Source organism: Trachemys scripta, chromosome 4 (genome assembly GCF_013100865.1).
Source record: "Trachemys scripta elegans isolate TJP31775 chromosome 4, CAS_Tse_1.0, whole genome shotgun sequence".
In the NCBI taxonomy this organism is placed as follows: Eukaryota; Metazoa; Chordata; order Testudines; family Emydidae; genus Trachemys; species Trachemys scripta.
The window spans coordinates 45,994,935-46,017,938 of NC_048301.1; the positions used below are offsets into that span (position 1 = coordinate 45,994,935).

Below are 23,004 nucleotides of genomic sequence, written 5' to 3' on the forward strand. Positions count from 1 at the left end.
CATAGACACCCCACAAAGACATGCAAGAGGCTGCCTGTGTGCCGACACTGTCTGCTTTTGCCAGCGTAAGTCCCATAGAGAAGCTTATGTGGTGCTAGTTCTAATGGTGTTTAAAATAAACAACACATATTGCACTATAGTCACATTGATCCCTACCTTGAAGTCCTTAAGACAAATTCTATTCAAGTCAAAATAGGAATGTTGCCTTAGTAAGGACTTCAGGACTGGACCATTATTTTTATCCAGGTCTCTATCTCACTGTTTTGTTTTCACCTCCTATAGCCTGTGACTAAAACACAGACTTTGAAGTGTCTGTGAATACAACCATTCGTGTCTCAACCTTTCCACTCATGAATTTAATCAATAGTCCATTATAGATGTGAAAAATTGGTCTTTGTGGTATGGAGATCCAATGGCGAGTATAGCTGGGAATCCTCAGCTATGCAAGATTTATAGAATGAGAAACAGAGAACCAGCAAACGATAGTAAAATTTAGAGTTTCTACTAACATGATTTAGTAAATATGCCCCTGCTATATTTCAAAAAGATAATTCATTGAATGCCCATTCTTCCTCTTACTGTACGAGTAGATTATATTTAAGTCAAGATTAATGGATAGATTTTAATGTTAAAATCCAGTCTCTGAGCCTGTCATTCCCTAGAGGCATATAGTGCATTAGTTTAAGCCAGTATGCTGCTTATCATAGATACTATGACACTGTCTTAAATGACAGTTTACTGTACTTTGTTACTGCTTACTGTCGTAATAAAATCACTATTTTGTGTTCTTGATAATTACAATATTAAGTAGAAACTTAATTTGATTACTGCACATTTAGATACAGATAGCTCTTAAGTAATTGCCCACTGTAAAATTTCTGATATTCATTTTTTTTTAGGTCTGTCAGTGTCTAAATTTAATACTAACTCCAGATGCTTGCTTTATTTAAGTTAGCTGAACTAAAACATCTCTGTGCTGAAAAGAAATCTACAACATATTTTTTTTTCAGTGCAAGTAATGTCTCTTATCCCTTAGCTTTTCTCACGTGAAAGCCCATGTTTGTTTTAAAAATCTTTAAAACGGAATTGGTTGATGTTTGCATTTTGTATGTGAGCTTAATAAAATTACTTCAGAATTCTAAAGGGTAGAAGTATTGTTTTACATTGTTGCTGAATCAATGACTATTTTTTTTTTTTACTTTGAAATTGACAGAACTGGTGCTTAAAATGTTTGCAATTTTTGTTACCTAAGGAATTGACCAAATCAATAGTTAATTATATATTCAATATACTTATTTTAATATTTATATAAAATTTTATACAACTTTGGTGTTTTAGTATTTAATACTTTACCTCTGAAAATATTAATTCTAAATTGAGGCTTTAGAGTCACTCCTGTGGACTTAAATTTGTAATTTTCCACAGATACAGTTAATCTGTTAAAATGTTTTCATATGAACTTCAGAAGAGAAGGAGTTGTAGCTTGCTGCAGTTTTTCTGACATTTTTCATTTAGTAATTGAGCGTTGTAAGTGGTTAAGTATGGTCCAAATTTTATCCTACCCAGCTTGTATTAATGTGCCTACACTCACACTGCCTTAGCACCTGTTATGGATTTTGAGTCATCTGGCAGCCCGTGAGACTTAGATAAAGAAGTACCAGGTGTCCTGCCTGTCTCTTAATTGAGACGCATTGTAAACAATATAGACTTGGCAATATGGTTATAGGGATGGATTAAAGCTCAGCTTTGTCTGCTCTGACGAATCGCTGCTTTTCCTTCATGCAAGATACCATAAACCACTGAAGAATTTAGTGATAAGATCTGATGGCACAACATAAAAAATAAACACTGTGCCCCAACCTATAATATATCTAGAGTGTTTCTAGAAAGATTGTACAACAGTATGTTAAATATACTGTACTGCTGCTGATGCATGCTCCATTCACAGTTTCTGACAAAAATATAGCACTTGTGGCAGTGCTTACTTTGTATAAGTGAACACTCCCCCATTTAGCCTAAGTTCACGTAAAATGAATGTATATGTTAAGAAAAGGTCTATCAATATATTATTTGTCAATAAATTAGGTAAGTTGTAATATTTCCTTGGAAAAGCCCAATGTATATAACTTTATTTACACTGTTTGTTTTGCAATATTTTCAGCCTTTTACATTGTTAGCTTACTATCCTTGTAGTGACCTCATGGCCTCCTATAGCTAAAAGGAAATAAGTACCCCCTCCCCCAAGTGGTAAATGTGCATTTTGTGATTTAGGTCTCACAAAGGCTTTTTAAAGTAATTGAAAAGAAATTGAACTCCTTTTTTGGAACAAAAAGTAACAATTAGGTGTCCTCTTCTTTCTTCCCAAATTTCCTATTTGGGAGTGGTGAGTTTCATAGCCTTCTTCCAAAATTCATGCTTGTATGCCAGGCTGTCATGCAGATAGATCACTCTGAGGTCTGGTGATGTCCTGTCCATGTACGGAGACTTTGGTCTCCCCCTTGGTCATCTTCCATCCATGATCATTGCAAGAGCTATCCTATTAATATAGCTCTCAGGTCTCCACTAAATATGCCCATACCAACATAGCCTAGCCTCCCTCAACTTGTCTTCAATTGGAGCCATCTGCATTAAACCCCTTTACAGCCTCATTTCATTTCCTCTCACATACTGTCCAACCATTTGACCATCTCAACATCTTCATTTCTGTGGCAGTATGTGTACTGGTTTCTTTTCTAGTGGCTGGCCAAGTCTTTGTTCCATACATTAGAATGGTTGAATTACAGTTTTAAACACTCTATCTTTTAACTTTATTGACATCATTTGTCACAAAGAACTGGGGTCAGCTCCTGCTATTTCTACCAAGCAGCTCTAGTATGATGCCAGGCATCATTCAGGAGGGCACCATTGATCCTAGGTATTTAAGTTCTTTTGCTCTTCTACACTGTCTGCCTGTGATATCCTTTATGATGAATCCTCCTCCCCCAGTTATCATAGCTTTGGTCGTACCAATGTTCACGCTGTCCAGTCTGCTCAAAATTATGTTGCCATTATTCAGCGTTGACTGGCAAGGTCTCAGTCTTCTGCACCTATCACTAAAACATCAGCAAACAGCATGTTTCCAGGTAGCTCTCTTCATATATTCTCATTTATTACATCCATGACCATTGCAAACAAAAAGGGGTTCAACTCTTACCCTTAATGTAGGCCAGTGTTTACTGGAAATTCTCTATTGTAGTCCCAGTTAGTTTTGACTACAGTAGCCACTCCATCATAATAATAGTTGGGAATTGGTCCTGCTTTGAGCAGGGGGTTGGACTAGATGACCTCCTGAATCCCTTCCAACCCTGATATTCTATGATTCTATGATCCTGAATAAGACACACGTCACCAAACTAATTCTATTGGTACGTGATCACATATCTTCTCCATATCCACAAAGACCATGTCAAGTTGCTGTCTCTTTCCTTTGAATTTTTTCATAAGGATTTATATACAAATGTGGTATCAGCTATTCTCCTTCCCACCATAAATCCATGTTTACCCATCCAAATTTCAATTATTCCATGCAGACCCTTTTCAATAATAGTCTCCCATGTTTTCATAGCATGTGACATCAGCGGGGAATACTGGTGCCATGCTTAAAGACCCTAAACCACACCATCATCACCCCGACCGCCAGAACTATGCTGGAAAGGACCCTAAAGGACACCATCCGCTGCCACTATGCCGAGAACCTCAAGTGGAAGCCTGACCAAGGCAAGGTGTTCGAGGTGTCCAGCAAGTGGGACGCCAGCAACCACTTCCTCCCCAGGGGCAGCTTCACCAGGTTTGCCGACTGGCGGTTCGTCCACAGGCCCCGACTCAACTGCGTCCCCCTCAATGGAGCCATCTGCCACGGCAACCGGGACAAGCGCTGCAGGAAGTGCGGCTATGCAAACGAGACCCTGCCCCACGTCCTGTGTGAATGCAAACAGCACTCCGGAGCCTGGCAGCGGCACCACCACAACACCATCCAAGACCAGCTGGTGAAAGCCATCCTGCCATCCCTGGGGAAGATCACCCTCGACTCCGCCATCCCCGGGACAGACAGCAGACTGCAACCCGACATCGTCGTGACGGACGCAGAAAAGAAGGTCCTCATCGTAGAAGTCACGGAGCCTTTTGAAAACTGACTACCAGCCTTCCACGAGGCCCGAGCACGGAAAACGTCGAAGTACACCCCGCTGGCCAAGACCCTGAGAGCCCAGGGCTATGAGGTCCAGATACACGCTCTGATCGTGGGAGCTCTGGGCTCCTGGGACCCCCACAACGAGCCGGTTCTGAGAGCATGTGGAGTCGGTTGAAGCTAAGCCTGGCTCGTGAGACAGCTCATGGTGTCCGACACTATCAGGTGGTCCAGAGACATTTATATGGAACGCATCACAGGACACCATCAATACCACACTGAGTAACCGAGACCACCGACCAGGGAAATAACCTACTTCCTTCCCTGACAGACCAAGGGACGCACCCCTCCCATGTACTTATCCGCTACACCGATACAGACTTAGACTCCTTATTCATTCCATGGGTGGCGTACCCGAACCCACTTATCCACTGACACTTTAAAAACTCTTGCACACCAATCTGGGTCTATGCAGGTTATGCGATATGTATGTATCTTTACATCCTTGCAAACGATACCTGTAACCCCCCATAACCCAAGCCTGACCCCAGATATACAGTACCTTGCCTCTTAACTCGTGTATATTTCATTTTAAACATTCACTCTAATAACATTTTTAAATCTTTCCTTTGTTAAAAATGGCCACTCCAAAGCTTTTATGCCATTCAGCCAACATTTCCTTTTTCTTAAGAATATCATTGAACAAACTTGTAAAATACTTGATGCCTTCTGAATGACTTCAGCGCATCCATTGTTACTGGCCCAGATGCTTTCTCCTTTTTCATTTTCCTAAGGTATATAATTAACATAAATATTTTACTTTTTTTTTTTTTAATCAATGAGCCAACATAAAAAACTAGTAATATTGGAACTGATATTTAACCACATATGTAGAGCAATTATATATATTACTTTAACCTCAAGGAGGCATACTTGCATTTTCCTGGAGGTTACATCAGAGAGCATCTCTTGATTCTGGCAGCCTTTTATTTATAGAAGATTTATGCCAAGGCTAATTTGTTAGCATCAGGTAGGCTCACTACTGATACAATGTGGTACTGTTTAATATTCAGTTGTTTTTATAGAGTTTTATTCTTGGATAATTTTGTTTTACCTGTGAATGTTGTTTTATTAAAACATGAGATATTTAGGTTAATGAATACGGATGCTTATATAATATGACCATTTCTTTAAAAAAAAAACCTTTTTGGATAACTTTTATTTAATATATTTTGTAGCATTTTAAATAAAATATTTATAAAATGTGGATAAGAGAAATTGACTATCAGCCAACATTAAATCCTCTGTGTTTTTTTCGCTCAGCTCTCATAGACTTTAAGGCTAGAAGGGACCATCTGATCATCTAGTCTGACTTCTTGCATATTGCAGGCCATAGAACCTCACCTACCACCTCCTGTAATAGACCCCTAACCACTGGCTGAGTTACATGACTTAAAGAAAGAAATTATTGCATGTTATGGCAAAGCTATTGTCCCTAATACTGAAAGCTCAGTTCATCTGGAAGAAACATAGCACTAGAAAGTTATAAAATTATTAAGCGTTTGACTGTCACTGTCCAGTGTGGTCAAGACAAGATTTCTTGTTTGAAAGTGAGTTTCTACTCTGATAATTGATCCATTTGAAAATAGGGTGGTCTTACCCCATAGATTGACTTCTTATGTGCTTGTTTTAATGACAAAATTATCTTTTTACTTCTGTTAGCATTTCAAAGCTGGCACACAGCAATGGGAGAATGAATTGGATTCTATTTTATACATCAGCAGAGTTGTTAATAACTTCCAGTTGCAGAGACAGATTCTCCACTCAGTTACAGTACATCTGTGCAGCCCCACAGAAAACACAGATAAGCAGTGCAGAATTTGTCATACACGTTTTCATTACTGGTAAAAATAAGCAGAAAAGAACCCAGATTGACTTTCAGATGCCAGATTGATTTGAGGTAGCAGGAGTGGCAGTTATGGGAAAACTACTTCATTTGTAAACTGTACAAATTAGATCTGGAAGTCCTTGCAAAACAAATAGGGAATGCCATAATGCCTCTTCAACAGAATCACTTTTCAGAATAGAGAAGGCCTTTACCTATGCATCTCAGTGTGTGGTTGATACTGGTCACCCACCCACAGATGAAATGGTGTTAGTTGTAGAGCTTCCAACACTGGATCAGTAGCTGTCCATCCTACATCTTTAATTCTCAGAGCCAATAAAGAGCACAAATTCCAATGACTCAATGTGACTTCAGCTGTTTTGATAGCCACTGGCCAATCATCTCTTTCAGAAATAGATTTCTCACTTCCAGAAAAATCTCTGTTGTTAAATATTTTGTCTTGGCTTCTTTCAAGAGCCAAATTCTATTATGGCAATGTTTTTCTACTGTCATCTATAGGAATCTTTACCTACTACAAAAGTCTTGTCCTGTTTCCATATGGACTCATCCTTAATCCCCTTGACCTTAAAAAATCACAACTTACTTGGAGGAATCTATCCAAAAATATCTGTCACCAACCTCATTCTCAAGGGCTCCAGATTGTAGTATATCTTCTGTTTAATAACTGTCTCTGTGCTTGCCACCTCTGCCAGGCCAAGGAGCAAAAAGCCAAAACTCTGATCCCCACCATATGCTGCCAATAAACCAACAGGGTGATCTTTTTCTTTTCTTTGACCTTTGATGTCAAATAACAGTTTTAGCAGGTTGTTTAATTATATTCACTGTACACTGTCAATACTGTAAACTTGTTTCTAGCAATAAACTAGGCAAATATGACTGCCTAGACTCATGAGGAGCAGATAGGTTGATGAAGAAGGTGCCATTTTGCACAGTTTCTCTTCTGACTGTAACTATGCTTTATAGAAACTGACTTTATGCAGTTTAAAGAAATTCTAAATGCCTATGAGTCACTGTCTGGAGTGGCTTACGACCTAAGGGCAGACTGTCAAAAACAGGGCAGACACTCCAAACTGGTAGTGTGTTCTGTAATTAGATTTCACCAAGCCAGTAATGCACGTGAATTCCTAGATTACTTTAACAGTCTTATCATGGAGTCAGATTGTCCTCTTAGATTCTCACCCAGACAAACTGGACTTAGTGATAAATGGTCAATTACACCAAAAATCATACCACAACCATATTGCTTCTAGTACCAAGAGACCTGTCATTTACCCCAGATCAGCTGATACTCTAGCTCCTATACCAAAGATAATGCCTATAGCCAATCCTGTAATTGATTGTCTAAAAGTTTATTAACTAGGAAAAAGGAATGAGAGTTATTTATAAGTTAAAGCAAGCAAGCAAATATAAACACAAAAATGAGTTACCATCTAAATCCTAAGCGTTGTAGCGATCTGTCTGTTCAAAGTGTCTTTTGGGGCAGATCCAGGAGGGTGAGGAGTTTAAAGCAGTGGTTCTCAACCTACTTACCATTGTGAGCCACATATGCAGCATTCTGTGTTATATGGGCTACATCCACAGTGTGTGTGTGTGTGTGTGTGTGTATATATACACACCTCTACCCCAATATAACGCTGTCCTTGGAAGCCAAAAAATCTTACCGCGTTATAGGTGAAACCACGTTATATCGAACTTGCTTTGATCTGCCAGAGTGCGCAGTTCCCCCCGAGCATTGTTTTACCGCATTATATCTGAACTTGTGTTATATCAGGTCGCGTTATATCGGGGTAGAGGTGTACTACTATATGGCCCTGAGGTTGTCACGTGGGCTGCAGCTGTGTGCTGACTGGGCGGCAAGTTGAGAACCACTGGTTTAGAGTTTCTGGCCCTTAAGAGTTCAGTCAGCCATAAGATTCAGTTTCTTCTTACCAGGGATTTTTATTCCCTTCCCTTCTCCTCCCCAAGAGTTCAAGATGATTGGATGAGTTCACCTGAATGTCTCCTCTTCCTGGGTGTGGGGGAGAAGCAATCAACAAAGTATTTTGTCCTCTGATGTTCCACAGCAGTTTGTCTGGTGTCTATGGACCTTCTTTTGTTGGGCAGGAGACAACACCTTATGTGGCAAACTAGCATTTCACACTTGGTAATGTTTCTGTCCTGACTATGGGAGTTTATAGTTTCAGAGCAAATACTTTTACAGTTGAAGAGCAAACATATTACTTTATAACATGGGATATAGATACTATAAGTCATATTAATGCATGCAGCACCATACAAGCATTTCATAGTCTAAACACTAAATACATTTTTTTAATACGAATACCAATTTTGAGCAAAACTAACATATGGGTGACCTCCTCTGGTCTCCAGCTGTCAGTTCTTAGTTAATGCCTACAAGAGCTGACATCTGGCCTACTAGCGTCATAGCCCATTCATTCTACCAGCAAGTATTTGCAAGTTGAGGATTCTGGTTTCCAGTTAGTGGTGAAATTAAACTTTGTTCCTTTGCCCCTAAAGTAGTCTGCAAATGTGTCTGTCATAGCCATGCCATCTACAATCAAATCACAGCATCCAGAGAGGCAGTCATTCCTGTATTTCTGATAATCATTCATAATGTCCACATTTTGAGTTAATCTTGCTACTTAAAAATGTCTTCTTAGCTATGTTTTGGTCACACAGTAATTTTAGGCTACCCTTAAAAAAGCCTCTTTCGCCTGAGGCAATATGCTCATATGTGCTCAAAGGTTCTACTTTCATGCAACATGGTGATGTTGCAGTATAAATGTCTAGATAAATTGATAGTTGTACAGAGATGCTTCCATTTTAGCAGCTCATCTTCCAGTCCAGTAAAACTTTCCCTTTGTCTTTGTTAGGCTTATGGTTTTGTGTACATATATGGTCTAAACCAGTGGTTCTCACCTTTTCGGGCTCAAGACTCATTTATAAATATTTATGGCCTGTCGCAACCCAGTAAATAATCTGGAGGTGGAGGCCCTGGGGTGGTTTCCGTCAGATCCTGCCCCCTCTGTGGGGGTTGGGTCCTGCCCAGCACTCACCCCACAGTGGTGGCAGCCTCCTGCAGCTCCTGTGCTATGGGGCTCGCTAGGCTTTGCTCTCCACTCCAGGTGTTGCAACCTCTGGAATTGCAGCACCGCTCAGGTTTGGCCCTGCCCCCTGACTCTCATTTGTGTGAGTGGAGTTGTGACCTGCCTCATGGGATTGAAGTGCAACTCATTCAAATTTGGCCTACCCGGACTCGTTGTCATGATGGCTGAGCTAAACCAAAGTAGCGCTGGGACCCCAGAGGTTGCAGTGCCTGGACAGGGAGGCAAGCCCAGCCAGCTCCATGGGACAGGAGCTGCCACGTGACCCTTTGAAACATTCTGGTGACCCAAATTTTCTCTCTCAACCCATAGGTTGAGAAATCTTGGTTTAAACCGTTGGCATGACTTAAAAGTCAGTACAGATTGGAGCTCCCACTCCATATGACAAAGGATTGTGAATCAACTCAGAGGACTGTACAAAGCAGTGTTGCATTGCAAGTGCCGTTCCTCCTAACTGGAGATCGTCTCAGTGATGGAAAAACTGTGGGTGGAGAGCCCATTATCTTTTTTTCTCCACTTGGGAACCTTCAGAGAATGCCACCCCTCCTTCCTCATGCTGTTATGAAAGGTGTGTAAAAAGTTCTGCTACCAGTTTCTCAGACCTGATCAGCTTTTTGGTACCTTTCTGTCAGCATGGATCTCCTCTCTTGTAGGCATATTTTGCTCCTCCAATATCATATAACACTGTTGAGCCAAAACCTTGGAACCTTTGTGTGAGCCTAGGATATTTCAGGAGTTCAAATTGGTCTTAGAAGTATTTTCAAATGTTCTCAAAGACTAGAAAATCATCTGATAATGCATAGGCTTAAGCATAAACATCTTATTGATGTCAAATCTCTGAAATGATAGGTCACTTTTTCTGTTCCTTAGAAAAATTCTATAGATTAACTATCATTTGTGATTAAAGTGTACCATTTAAATTTGTTCACAATAAGTTCTCTTGAACCCTTATATTAATGTAGTTTCACGTGCTCTCTTTAAGGAGATGTGTCTTCATAAATTTCAACTATTTGAGTTAGCATTTCAATTTGAATTAGTGGACCACATGTGTCTCAGCTAACTCCCTCAGTATGAACTTTCATAAATGGGAATCGGTTCTCCACAACACAGGTTGTTTATGAATACCATCTCAATCAAACTATTCTCTTTCTTTGTTTCTTCCAACATCTTGCAAGTACTTTGAGACTATGGTAATGATGTAATAGATTATAGAGCTGTCAAATGAAATATTGTTAGACATAATGTTAATATTCATAGCTAGATGTTGATATTGGTTTTTTCTTTTCTCATTTGAAATTAATATTTATTTGACCTACAAAATAAGATGCATATTACTACCTCAGTCAAACTAGTACTTACCATAGGTCTTCCCAGTTTATTGTGGGGATATAAAATCCAAGTTCTCTTATCTGTAAAATAAGGTTATATAGAAAAATAGTGAATTGTATTCATATGCTACAGCAATGCAGTCTGGCCTGTTTCTAGACGTTTTTGGGGAGCTGTTACTAAGAAAAGATATAGGCAGAGCTCAGGTTATTTAAATAAATGAAAGTGAATTTGAGGAGATGAGTTTAATGTAGTGAGGAGGGGGAGGAAGTCAGCAAAGGTGTTTATGGAGGAGAGTTATGATCAAAAGTTCAGGAGATGAAGATGTTTTTAGCAGCAGCATTTTGTTAATGTGAAAGGCTAAGAGGTGAGAAATGGGGAGGCCAGAGAGGATAGGTTGTACTAATCAAGTTGAAAGATGACAACACCATGCTTAGAAGTTTAAGTAGTAGTAAAGAGAGGGTAGAAAGGATGAATTTTGGTGGTGATGTAGAGGAATTAGTTATGATACAAAGGAAGAAAACCTAAAATTCACAAAATATCTAGGATACAATTTATTTGTATTACCATAGCACCTAGGAACCCAGTCATGGACCAGGACACCATTGTGCTAGGTGCCATACAAACACAGAACAAAAAGACAGCCCTTGCCTCAAAAGCTTGCAATTGAAGTATAAGACGAGACAACACATGGAGACAGACACAGGTTAGTATAAGGAAACATTGAGGCAATATTGGTCAGCATGATAGGCAGTAGTATTAGTGCACAGGTGGCTAACTGCGATCAATAGTTTTATAGTCATCACGCACGGCAAAAATTTTAAACAGATTTAAAGGAAAATAATTAAGTTGTTTTACAGATGTTTATGGGGAGCTTCTCCCACTCATGAGGAGCAGTATGGGAAAAAGCACAAAAGTGATTGCTGGAAAATTTGACAAGTGGCTGATGGAGGCTGACATCGTTGGGCAATCCGAGATGGAAGCCAACATTTTGATAGTGAAAAAGAGATTATAGAAAGGGTGGTAGTAGGCCATGAAAGACCAGAAGAATGAAGACAAGCAGCTTATGTATTATGCAATAGAAAATGGGGAGCCAGTGGAGGGATGCAAAGAGGGTGGTGACATGGTTGAAAGCAACGGGCTAGAATGATCTTTGCAGCAGCATTCTGAATGGATATGAATGGGGTAAGATTGCATTTGTCAAAGCCAGAGAAAAGGCAGTAATCAATATACAATGTGATGAGAGCTTGGATGAGAGTTTTAGCTGTGTGGATGAATATGAAAGACTGTATCTTAGAGATGTGATGCAGAAAAAATCTGCAAGATTTAGATGCAGCCTGGATGTGAGGACCTAATGAGTAGTCCAAGTTGAAGATAAAGATACTGAGATTGTCAACAGTGATAGAGGAGGGAGAGTGATTAGGAGGAGGAACATGAGAAGTTGCTTTTCTGACAGATTGCCTACTCATATTTAATGTGACAACCAAGAGTTCAGTGGTGGTTCCCCTGTGCAAATCAGTAGTTCTAAAACTGCTTGCATATTTACAGTATTAAGAGATGTAATTGAAAGATAATGAATACATATGTAAAATGATTTAGTTAATGAATACCAGTGTTGTTAATTGCAATGATTGACGTGTGAGTGGCATTTAAAATGTGTAAGGGTACTGCTAGTGTTTTCTTCCTTGTATTGATAAAATTTTGAATAACTTCTCCTGCAATAAATACAGCTTAGTAGTTTCTGCAAAATCTGTAGATTTTGCTTTAGACCTGTGAATCTTCACTTGCTTCACTTGAAAGAGTGCCTGTCTGACAAGTAATCTTCCCTTTTTATCTGTTGTCTTTCATTGCATTTAGCATGTTGTTCCTAATAAAATTAGTTACCAGTAGTTCCAGATTTAAATTTGTCTGCTTGTGTATGTAGACACTTCTTCTCCCAGATTCTTCCTCTTTTGGTCCATCCTTGCATCCTCCCAATCTATCTATATTGCCAATGCTAGTGGCAACATCCATTCACAATGAGAGTACAGCTTGAGTTGGCCTATTATTTTTAGCCACTGAGTTTATATGTGCCACGCAATTTATAGGTGCTAATAACTCTTCCCTAGAGAGCAGCCTTTTAAAGGATAAATATCTAGCCTATTATGAATAGAAGTAGAAATTAACTACTGTATCTTATAGTTGCTATTGCAGATATTCACATCCATATACAATTTATAATTAGATCATTTCAACCATGACAATCAACTTGTTTGTCGGTTTAAAAAATAAAATTACTCTTGGGTTGTGAATTAGTAAATTTCCAAATGCTGCCAAGTATGTTAGTCTACATTAAAACCCAAACACTCAGTTATTCGATTCTTAATATATGAAAGCTGTTTGTTTTAAAGAATTGATCATTGTCTCCATACAATATGAAATAGTAGTAATTCTGGTCTTGGCTTTCATGTTTTAAAAAAAGCTTGACAAGGATGCTGTTTTCAGCCAGCTATTAGAAATTCTATTAAATGTTGATAAAATGAGCAACTCTGCTAACCGGATGATTTTGCTGGGTATGCTAAGTGAAGTTTATATTAGTCTTGCAGCATTGAGATAATATAATAAAAACAAGTACTGCCCAACTAAATCAGCAACTGTACCAGGACTGTTTTTTTTCCCCCCTTAGACTTGGAGGTATGCATCCAGATTGGGAATTTCTTGGTCTCTTTCGAAATACTAATTTTGCCTCATTTCTGCCTTATTTATGTATAAGCTTCAGATGTAACAAGATAAACTAAAAGGTTTCATTTAGAGACCTCTTAAAGTAGAGCATTTTTAAAGCAGGTAGGTGTCTCTACCCTAGTTTTCCATGAAACATTTTATCCATTCAAGCAGACTTTTAAAAACAGCTTGTTTTGATAGCAGCCTGTTCTCCTGTGGGCCTTCAGCCTTTGCTTCCTGGCAGCACCTTTGGTGCGAAAAGAGAGTGATCAATTGGGAGACTATCAGTGCCAGCATGCATAGAGTGATAAGTTAACACACCACTGGGAATTTCTAGGGCCCACCAAGATACTTCACTTCTAATGTGCTAACAAGCTCATTTTTCTACCTCTTGCCTCTTCAGTTATTTTTTTTTTCTCAGAAGAGCTTAGAAGTTGAGTGCATCAGGCATAATGAAAAGCTCTGTAGGAGGGAGAAGCAATAACCCCATTTTTCTCTTTTCAGCCAAATAGAAAATTAGCTTCTGGTAATACACAAAGGCCAGTATTTTTTGTGCAAGGGGCACTGCTGTGAATCAAAGGACTCTATTAACTGCAGAAAATTCAGCAGCTGTGAATCTCCCCCAATGAAAAAAAGTGCTTTTCAACAAGTTGTGAGATATGTAGTATTATTTAGACTTCAACCATCAGTTTCATCCTCTACCACTTATATATAGCCTCTTAAAAACTGTGCTATATTAGTCTCCTGTGTTAAGGCTCAATACTGTGTATGTCCCCCAACCTAAGAACTTGATAATGGAGGGTTTTTTTATTTCTTCTTGTCCTAGTGTTTCCATTATAATGTTTTCGGGGTAGAATTCTTCTGAGGTTCAACTATCTCAGTAGTCAGGAAGAATTTCAAAAATTCCAGAGAGACAGTTGATTTCAATATTTATATGTATTCAAGTTGTGGTATAAGCAAAGAATACTATGGAGCCCATTTTATTTGATGGAAAACTATTTTAGACAAAATATATTGTATTTATTGATTTTGGCCACATTTTTTTATTTATTAGAATAATTTACTCAAATATACTTGGTTGTAATTGCTTCCTGTGTGATATTTACATATAAGGATTCTCACTACATATCCCTTTTAATTGCTGAAATATAATCGTGAAAGCCAGAAGAGTACCTAAAACGTATTATCTTCGGTCTTAATTCAGGGCTGAAATTTTATTGCTCATCGTAATTGAAAATGGCAGGCTCATCTGTTTAATAGTATTTAGTGCTTAGATATAGCATTTTACATGTTCTGCCTACTTTTCACAGCACACCAATGAGAAAGATATGTAGCTATTATCCCCATTTTACAGAAAGGAAAACTGAGTCCAAAAAAGGTAAAATAACTTCCCTAAAAATACATGGCACGTCACCATCAGAACCAGGATTAGAACTCAGGACTTCCAAACTGCCAACCCTTAATTTGTTCCTCCACTCTGTGCTGCGTCTTACTAAAATATGCAAACAAAAATGTTAATGGAAATGTTAATACTTGCAAAGAGTAAATCATTTGTTAAAAATACTCATGTTAAGGAGAATATACTGTAGGATTTTTTTTTCTTTTATGCTTATGTAAGATATTTAAATATGGCCTGCCTAACTCAACACACTGAGTCCAGCTGGACAACTTTAAAAGTTGTGGAAGAAAAGGTTAACTGATTTCTCAGTTCAGGAACTATACGACATGAAGTCAGCATGGTAGTTTTTCTTGATAATTGTATGTTGCTGCCTGCTGCTCTACATTTTGACAGCCATTTCCATAGTTGCTTTCATGAACAGCAGAAATATTCTCTTTTTTTCTCGCTCTCTCTGTGCTAACAGCACAATCAGGCCTGCTGGAACAAGAAGCCTGGAGAGGGTTCTTCAAAAGCAACAACACTTCAAGATGCTGGTCTCCAGTCAATAATATCAGGGAGAATGTGGTGAAAAGGAAGTACGGTATTTTGCTGTCAGTGCCCTCCGACACTCTGTTAGCCAGTATTTAGGGGTCCTGCAGATTCTTTACAAATATGTCTGCTTTTTTTAATGGCATAATTGACTAGGTATTTTTTTCTGATACACGTTTTAAGCTATGTATTTATCTTAACTGCATGAATTTGTTTAGGGATTATGGAAACAGTTATTTTTCATTGAAAATATATAGAATTTTTTTGAGAGGCGAATCTAGTTTGTTGTTTGTTTAATGATAGTTATTTTTCACAATATACCCCTACAAATTGCAATTACAGAATTTTTAAAACCTAATTTTAAACAGTATTATAACTAAGTCAGTTTGCTGCTTTAGAAAATAATCTGTAATCTTAGGTAGATTGAAACAATTTTGAGGTGCATAAGAAAAGAAAGTAAAATTGACCCGAAGGCAGCATGTAGCCTTATTCAAAGATATTTTGCTTTAGCTTCATCCAGCTATCGAACAGTATTATAATCGAAATAGCCTGAGCCATAAGGTACACATCAGAATATAACTTATCCCAATATTCAGAAGGAGTTCAGATCCAGAGTTTAGGTTCAGACCCATCTCTAATTAAAATTTTTTGTAATGTATGCCGCACTATTAAACTATCATTTTATTGGCTAACTAAAATAATGTTATGTGAAGATTTGAGAATAATTTAAATTAATCCAAAAATGCCATACTTTCAGTGTTAGTAAACTGCGAATGGCCATTGAAATTTATAATATGCACGTACATGAATAAATTTGCTAAAGGGATTAACATAGCTGAATTACTGAGTAGACTTTAGTGTTTAGCAAATGTGTGATCTGACTTTAAGTTGATCCTTAACTCTTGGGTAAACCAGCTATGAAGAGAGAGCTCGATATCTGCAAACCATTGTTCAACACCATCTAGAGCCCACAACTTTTGAAGACTTTGCTGCTCAGGTTTTCTGTCCAGCACCCTATCACCATTTGCCCTCTGATTCAGGTAAGAAATGCAATAAAGAAATTATCTTTCATAGTGTTTAATGACACTTAAAATGCAGTATCCTTACTTATAAAATCTGTAAATTCCAAACTTTTATGTATTATGAAGACTGATCATTAATCTGAAAATGTACAAAGTGATTTTATATTTTCATATTTGAGCAACTGTATAGTTGCCTTTAATTCCTTAGTTTGTTGCCTGGCACTATGATTTGGCAAAATATTTTAGTAGAGCAACCAAGTTCTATATTTTTACAATTAATGTTTATCATATGCTCATACTAAATCTCATAAAAATCTAGGTACATGTGACATTTCATCTGGGCTGTGGGCTGATGAATCCTTAAGTATTATTCCTAGACCTTCTCTAAGACAGCTTTAGGTTGCTATCTTGCTGTAATGTGAAAGCTCAAATTAAAATGCCAAGAAAATTTTGTATTCACCAACTTTATATTTTCAAAATATTAAGAAGCAACAAAATTGTTTCAGATCCATTTTTTTCTTCCTGGTAACTTATCTTTAGAAGTCTGTTTTATAAGAAGGTACTGCATTTTCAGTTACTAATAAAAATAATAATCAGTAAGAAAATGAGTAACTCAAGGCCTTCCTGTTCTGATGATGATTTCGTGATTCCTTATGATTATTTCATTTATTTTATTTCCCCTCTTTTTAGATCATTAAATATCAGTTCTGTTTATCTGAAGGTAAGACAAAACGTCCAAAAAAACCATTTGTTCTTATTACTTTTACTAAAGCACTAAGCTTTTAACCAAGTTGTATGCAAACTTTCCTTGTTACCCTTGTTCACTCTAAAAAGAATTTCACGTTGATTGAGAAATTTCCACTACATTTTCTTCACGTTTTTGTCTTTTACTAATCCCAGGTCTGCATGAAACACTAACAGTGGTTATGGGATTAAAGTAACTAATGGTAGACACAGTTGTTGAACTAGTAACACTTTATTGTGTTGACCTTTTGTTTCTCAGCATGAACAAGTAGTACTGGATGGCAATGGTGTGTTTTGTACCCTGTACTGTCTTGCATTGATGTTGGTAGATAATCCATAATGGTGCTGTGGGAGAGGAGAAGAAGAAGAATGCATAACACTTGAAATGTTGTTGTTGATAAACTTGTGTAATTTTAATGCAAAGTAAATCAAAATGCCACCATTTGAAAAGCTGTGATTCGCACATTTGCAGTTGAGTAAAATCAGTTCAGTTTTCTTCTTAAAACAATAGAAATCAAATGAGATTAGAATTGGTAAATCGGTACTTATTTATATTTGGTTTTCTGATTGCAAAAATGTCTAAGATCTACAGAAATAAATTCTAAAACACATGCTTCGTTGGTCCAGAAAAGATTAAGGACATCTTTAAAATACTGGAAAAGCTTAAAAAACACTGAGATTACTATGTTTGAAAAAATAACAGTAAGTAGGGGAAGCTAAATTTAAAGACAATAAATGTTAAACTGAACAAATAAGCTAAATACAAGAAATATGTTAGTGACATGTTTTTTACACATCTCTTAATCAACCAGCAGACTTGATTGCTACAGGATATTGACCTATTTGAGATTCAAAACAGGGTTCATAAGAAATTTAAAAATAACATTTATATTTACATTACTAGTGTTTATTTAAAGAAAAAATACCCTGTGCTGCCTCTTCCCTAATGGTATTCAGTAGTTATTCCACATAGTTGGACTTGCCTTCTCTCTCTCTCTCTCTTTTTTATGTATTTAAGCATTTGTTTTAATTTTATCTATTCACTTTCAGTTATCCCCTTGCACTAGCAAGTATAGTATGCATAATTTGTCTGGTGCATTTTTGGGGGGAAGTGGAGCATAGCCACCTTCCTCTGAAGCATCGATTATCAAACACTTGGTTAGTTAGACCAGTGGTCTGTTCTGGAATGGCAATTCCTGTGTTCCTTTTAAAATAATCTTATTTGATTTTCTCTTAACTTCAGTTTGAACAAACACTTTTAAAACTTTATTTTAGGTTAAACATTTCTACCAAATGAACTATTTTTCAATGGGAATATTACAATTATTTTTGCATATGAGTGTATAAACTGTGTGTACTGTATCTATTATAGACTTCATTTTAAAAAAAAGTTAGACAGTTTAATTTCTACAAATAACTTATATTAAACAAGTGTCTTTTTATACATATTACATATTTACATGGATAAAAACTATGTTAATACAAATATGATAAAGCACTATTGCCATCTCTGATCAAAGAGCCCTGAGTACTTGGTTCTTTTATTATTAAAAAATTGAATAGATTATGCAATCATTGTCTAAATATTAATGATCATTGAATGAAAATGAGTGCATCCTACACAGCAGTTACATATTTCTGATAGCTTCACGTGTGCCGAGTAATCTGTAAATTATAAGAGAAACAATGAAGAAATCACTGTTTTAAATCAATTGTTTTGAAATCTGGAAAATAACCAGGTACCAATTTGATGGCAGATGGCTAAAACTAAATTCAGATTTCTTCCTCTTTATTCCAAGTAAATTAACAAACTTACTGAACCCTCTTCTTGTCTGACAGAAGTAAATCTCACTGTTCCAGAAAATTGAAATCCCAAACCTGGATTTCAAAATGCTTTCCCAAAAGGATTCTATAATAATATATGGAGATATACCTATCTCATAGAACTGGAAGGGACCCTGAAAGGTCATTGAGTCCAGCCCCCTGCCTTCACTAGCAGGACCAAGTACTGATTTTTTTGCCCCAGATCCCTAAGTGGCCCCTGCAAGGATTGAACTCTCAACCCTGGGTTTAGCAGGCCATCCCTCTCCCCCACCCCTTTTTTTAAAGCACTGATACAAATATAAGGCCTACACTATGTTGTTATGCCATTTACACACCATTAAAGCCAATAGAGTTATATTAGGGTTAAAATCATCGTAATAGAGTGGAGAATTAGTCCCATAGGTTGAACCGTTTTTACATCTAATTTCTCAACAACCTTAAGGATGCATCCTGTCTCACTAACTATTGTCTTTTTAGAAATTGGGTTAAAATATTATTGTATTAGATTTCTCTTAGTTTTTACATTCATTTTAAAATATATTGACATGTCTTAATTCTACTTAACCATGTGGGATATTTGTTACATTTGATATGCTTGATAACTCAGGATAGATAATCAGAATATCCGATTATTTTAAATGCTCACTAATTCCACAATTTATGGCCGTTCTTGACTAGAAGTAGGGGTGGATGAAGAGGGGTGCAAAATATTTTTAGGTTTTCAGTGTTCTAGGCCCCAATTCCATTATTTTAATAATCTTATGGCAAATGTCTTCTTAAATCTAACCAAGATCTCCAAGACCAGTCATATGTTAGTACAACTGATGAAGATAGGCTTTATAAGGAGGCAGTGCATACAATTCCACCTTTTAGGGGAAAGAAGATTAAACTTATAGAAAGTTTGAAGCTAAGACAAAATCAGCAACTGCTGTAAATAAATTTGTCCCTGACATCCCGTTGGTCAGTTTTGATATGCCAAAGTTTTGACCATATTTGAAAAACAGGGCAAATTGAACATTGTTGAATGATAAAATTGTGCTTCAACACACTGATTAACTTTACTGAAGATGCAGACCTTAGAAAGAGCTGTCACCTTCATTATGGTTACTACAGTTGTTTCTTAGAAGGTGATAGCTGTGGCTGATGCTATGGTCTCCGTCGCCATAGTATCTCAGCACTTCCCAAGTATTTAAAAATTGAAGTAATCTCTCTCTCTCAGCCTATAGGAGAAATAGCTTGTTTAGCTTATAGGCACTGGACTTGCAGAATAGGTGGACACACTAAAATGATTTTGTTTTAAGTGAGCTTTTCCTGTGTTTGAGACAAACAGAATAGAATGGCTATTTTGTCTTCATATTTGTCCTGCCTGTATTTGAGTCTTTGAATACAATAACCTGGGTCGTAGTAACAATAACCTTAGGTGAGCTAATACCAGTCCCTAGAGTAAGACAGGTTTCTCTGATGCAGAGCAGACCAGGAAACTTGTCAATATTAAAATCATGGATGTGGAAGGGCTTATTGACAATGTGAGGCTCAGATCTTTAGCTTGTTGCTGAAGAGGTTTTTTTTTTCCCCCTTTCCTGTTTTTCAATCCAATGCCACGGACCATAGTAGATAATTATGCTGATTCCTATAAACAAAGGGTTCCTCTAGCACAGTTCATTTGGTCACAATATTGTGTCATGAGATCAGTCTGGATCCTATGATCATTTAGCCCATCCCTGAACAGAGCAGGAGCCTTTTTATCCCATAGAGAATAGTTTAGTGACTGAATGTTTCAAAACGTTATTCACACAGTTCTTCGAGCCCCCTGTGCAGTAGGTATGTATCCCAATTTACAGGTAAAGGAACTGGTGAATATCGAGGTTGTGACTTGTCCACCTTGGACAGAAGGCCATGAGATTTAGTATTTTAGTTATGGGACCGGGGATTAGGATGGTGGGACTGAGTTTTAATCTCAGTTCTTCCATTAATTCAGTGGTTTCAGAATAGCAGCCGTGTTAGTCTGTATCCGCAAAAAGAACAGGAGTACTTGTGGCACCTTAGAGACTAACTAATTTATTTGAGCATAAGCTTTCGTGGGCTACAGCCCACTTCATCGGATGCATGTAGTGGAAAGCATGTAGCCCACGAAAGCTTATGCTCAAATAAATGTGTTAGTCTCTAAGGTGCCACAAGTACTCCCATTAATTCAATGTAACTTAATCTCTCTCTCTCTATTTTCCACTTATAAATGGGAATAAAGATGCTCACCTCTCTCTGGAAGGGGATTGTAAATTACAATGGATTGTGATGTATCAGGGGGTAGCCGTGTTAGTCTGTATCTACAAAAACAACAAAGAGTCTGGTGGCACCTTAAAGACTAACCGATTTATTTGGGCATAAGCTTTCGTGAGTAAAAACCTCACTTCTTCGGATGCATAGCAATGGATTGTGATGTTTGAAATTTGGGAGCAAAGGAACAGTAGAACTGCAAAGGTTCATTATTAAGGCTGCAGGGCTGGGGAGAGAACTCAGGAATTCCCCTGCCTATCCCTGCTTTAGGTCAAGGTACTTGCAAGGATCATAATTACAGCTGTGTGAGACTGTAGTTTCCATCCTGCAGAAAAATTTTAATCTTTGATCTTTTTTATTCCAAATATGAGTGAAAGACCAGAAATGCAAAATCTTCCCTAGAAAAGAGAATTTGGGGGGGGGGGGGTTCTGTTTAAGAACTGACACAGAATTTTCAAAAAAATTCCAGGCCAGCTGCTCAGTCAGGCAGTCTGGAACGAGCCAACCAAAGTAGCCCGCTCCCTTGGAAGTTGCAGAGCCCACCAGGTGGGCTGCAAGGGATCCTGGGCAGCCTGGTAGGCTCATCTGTGTACTGAATGAGACACAGATCCAGTGTAAAAAATAGTATATGATCATGTAATTCAAGACTATGTCTTAAATGCACAAGAGGGCAGAATTAAGGTTGCATGGGTATCCTTAATTCTGGCTTTTCCTAACTTTTGAGTGCTTTGCAACCTTAATAATGTTCTTTTAACATAGTTTTTGTGTGTATAATTTCCTAGGCTTTTAAAAAAGCAAACTGAAAAAACAAACTTCATCATGTGGCATCATATGGATACCTACATAGTTCATCAGCAATATTGGAATCTTTCGATCCACCATACAGATCTCTGCCACTTGAGCTAATGGAGTAACTGATAGCAGTAGTAGGTTGTCATACTCTATGTGGGTGGGTCCAGCAGGAGTGGCATTGATAGCACAGGAGACACAGGCTGCCTGTTGTCAGTTCCACTGCTTGTCCCCAGCCCACAACATCCCAAAACTGCAACTGTAGCGAAAATCCAGCTTCACCCTTTCAGCCTGGGTCTGGAACATGTTCAGCGCAGATAACATTTTCAGGGAATTTAGCTCCAAAGCTTTAGGAAGTCTCTGAGTATATGCAAACTGATTTTTCAAAGACGTAAAACTTGGGCAGATTTTCATGCTGAGCAAAAAGTACATCCCTGCAACAATGACTCCCCTCCCCGCCCCACCACCACCACCCTACTAAATTTCAAGTCCTGTTCCAAAGCATAGGAGTACTGGAATTTCTCAAAAGATCACTGGAGTTTAACATGGGCAAAATATTTCTTCCTAGCCATCTTCTCAGAAATGACTGGACTGTTTTGTTTTAAACTTTCGAGAAAAATTCAGCCAAAGGCAGACCCCCAGCATGGAAAAATTACAGGCTAAATGGTTTGAAGTGATAAACAACTAAACACAGGTTCTTATCATGGAAAGTGTTGGATAACAGGTGGTACAACATGCCTTGGGAAAACAGAATTTTAAAATAGGGGTTATTTTTAATGTTGTAAATTTTTGGAGAGTCAGAATTGACCAGCAGAATGAGTTACATGTACCTGGATTCTATAGGAATTCATGAGGTCAAATACTGTATATCAATAGCTCTTGGGTCCACCACTTCAATCATTTTCAACTCATACAAAGGTGAAAGTATAACTATATTTCCCCCTTTCTTACATCTAAATATATTTAGCAATTGTAAAAGTAAGCATCTTTTCTTAAATACCACAACCAAAATAGCTTTTAAATTTGTCTTTAAAAAAAATGAAAATATAACAATGAAAATTTTAGTTTCCAACTTTCCCATTCTGTTCACCACTAAAATGAGCACAACTGGCTGTGAATGTATTTTGAAGCTTTATTATGATCACTGAATATCCTAACCACCTAGCCCATCATACTAACAGTCTAACATGGTCAAGCATCAGTCCTCTAAAAAATGGGGATGA

General features: G+C 37.6%; 1 protein-coding gene across 1 annotated transcript in view; it reads left to right on the top strand.

Annotated features, from left to right (window-relative positions):
* RALGAPA1 (Ral GTPase activating protein catalytic subunit alpha 1) overlaps nucleotides 1-23,004 on the top strand; it is a gene marked incomplete in the record, with an annotated part of 246,933 nt that overhangs the window by 218,674 nt on the left and 5,255 nt on the right. The window contains 2 exon segments of the mRNA XM_034768622.1: nucleotides 16,044-16,168; nucleotides 16,841-16,871. Of these exon segments, the coding sequence (XP_034624513.1) occupies nucleotides 16,044-16,168; nucleotides 16,841-16,848 (133 nt within the window).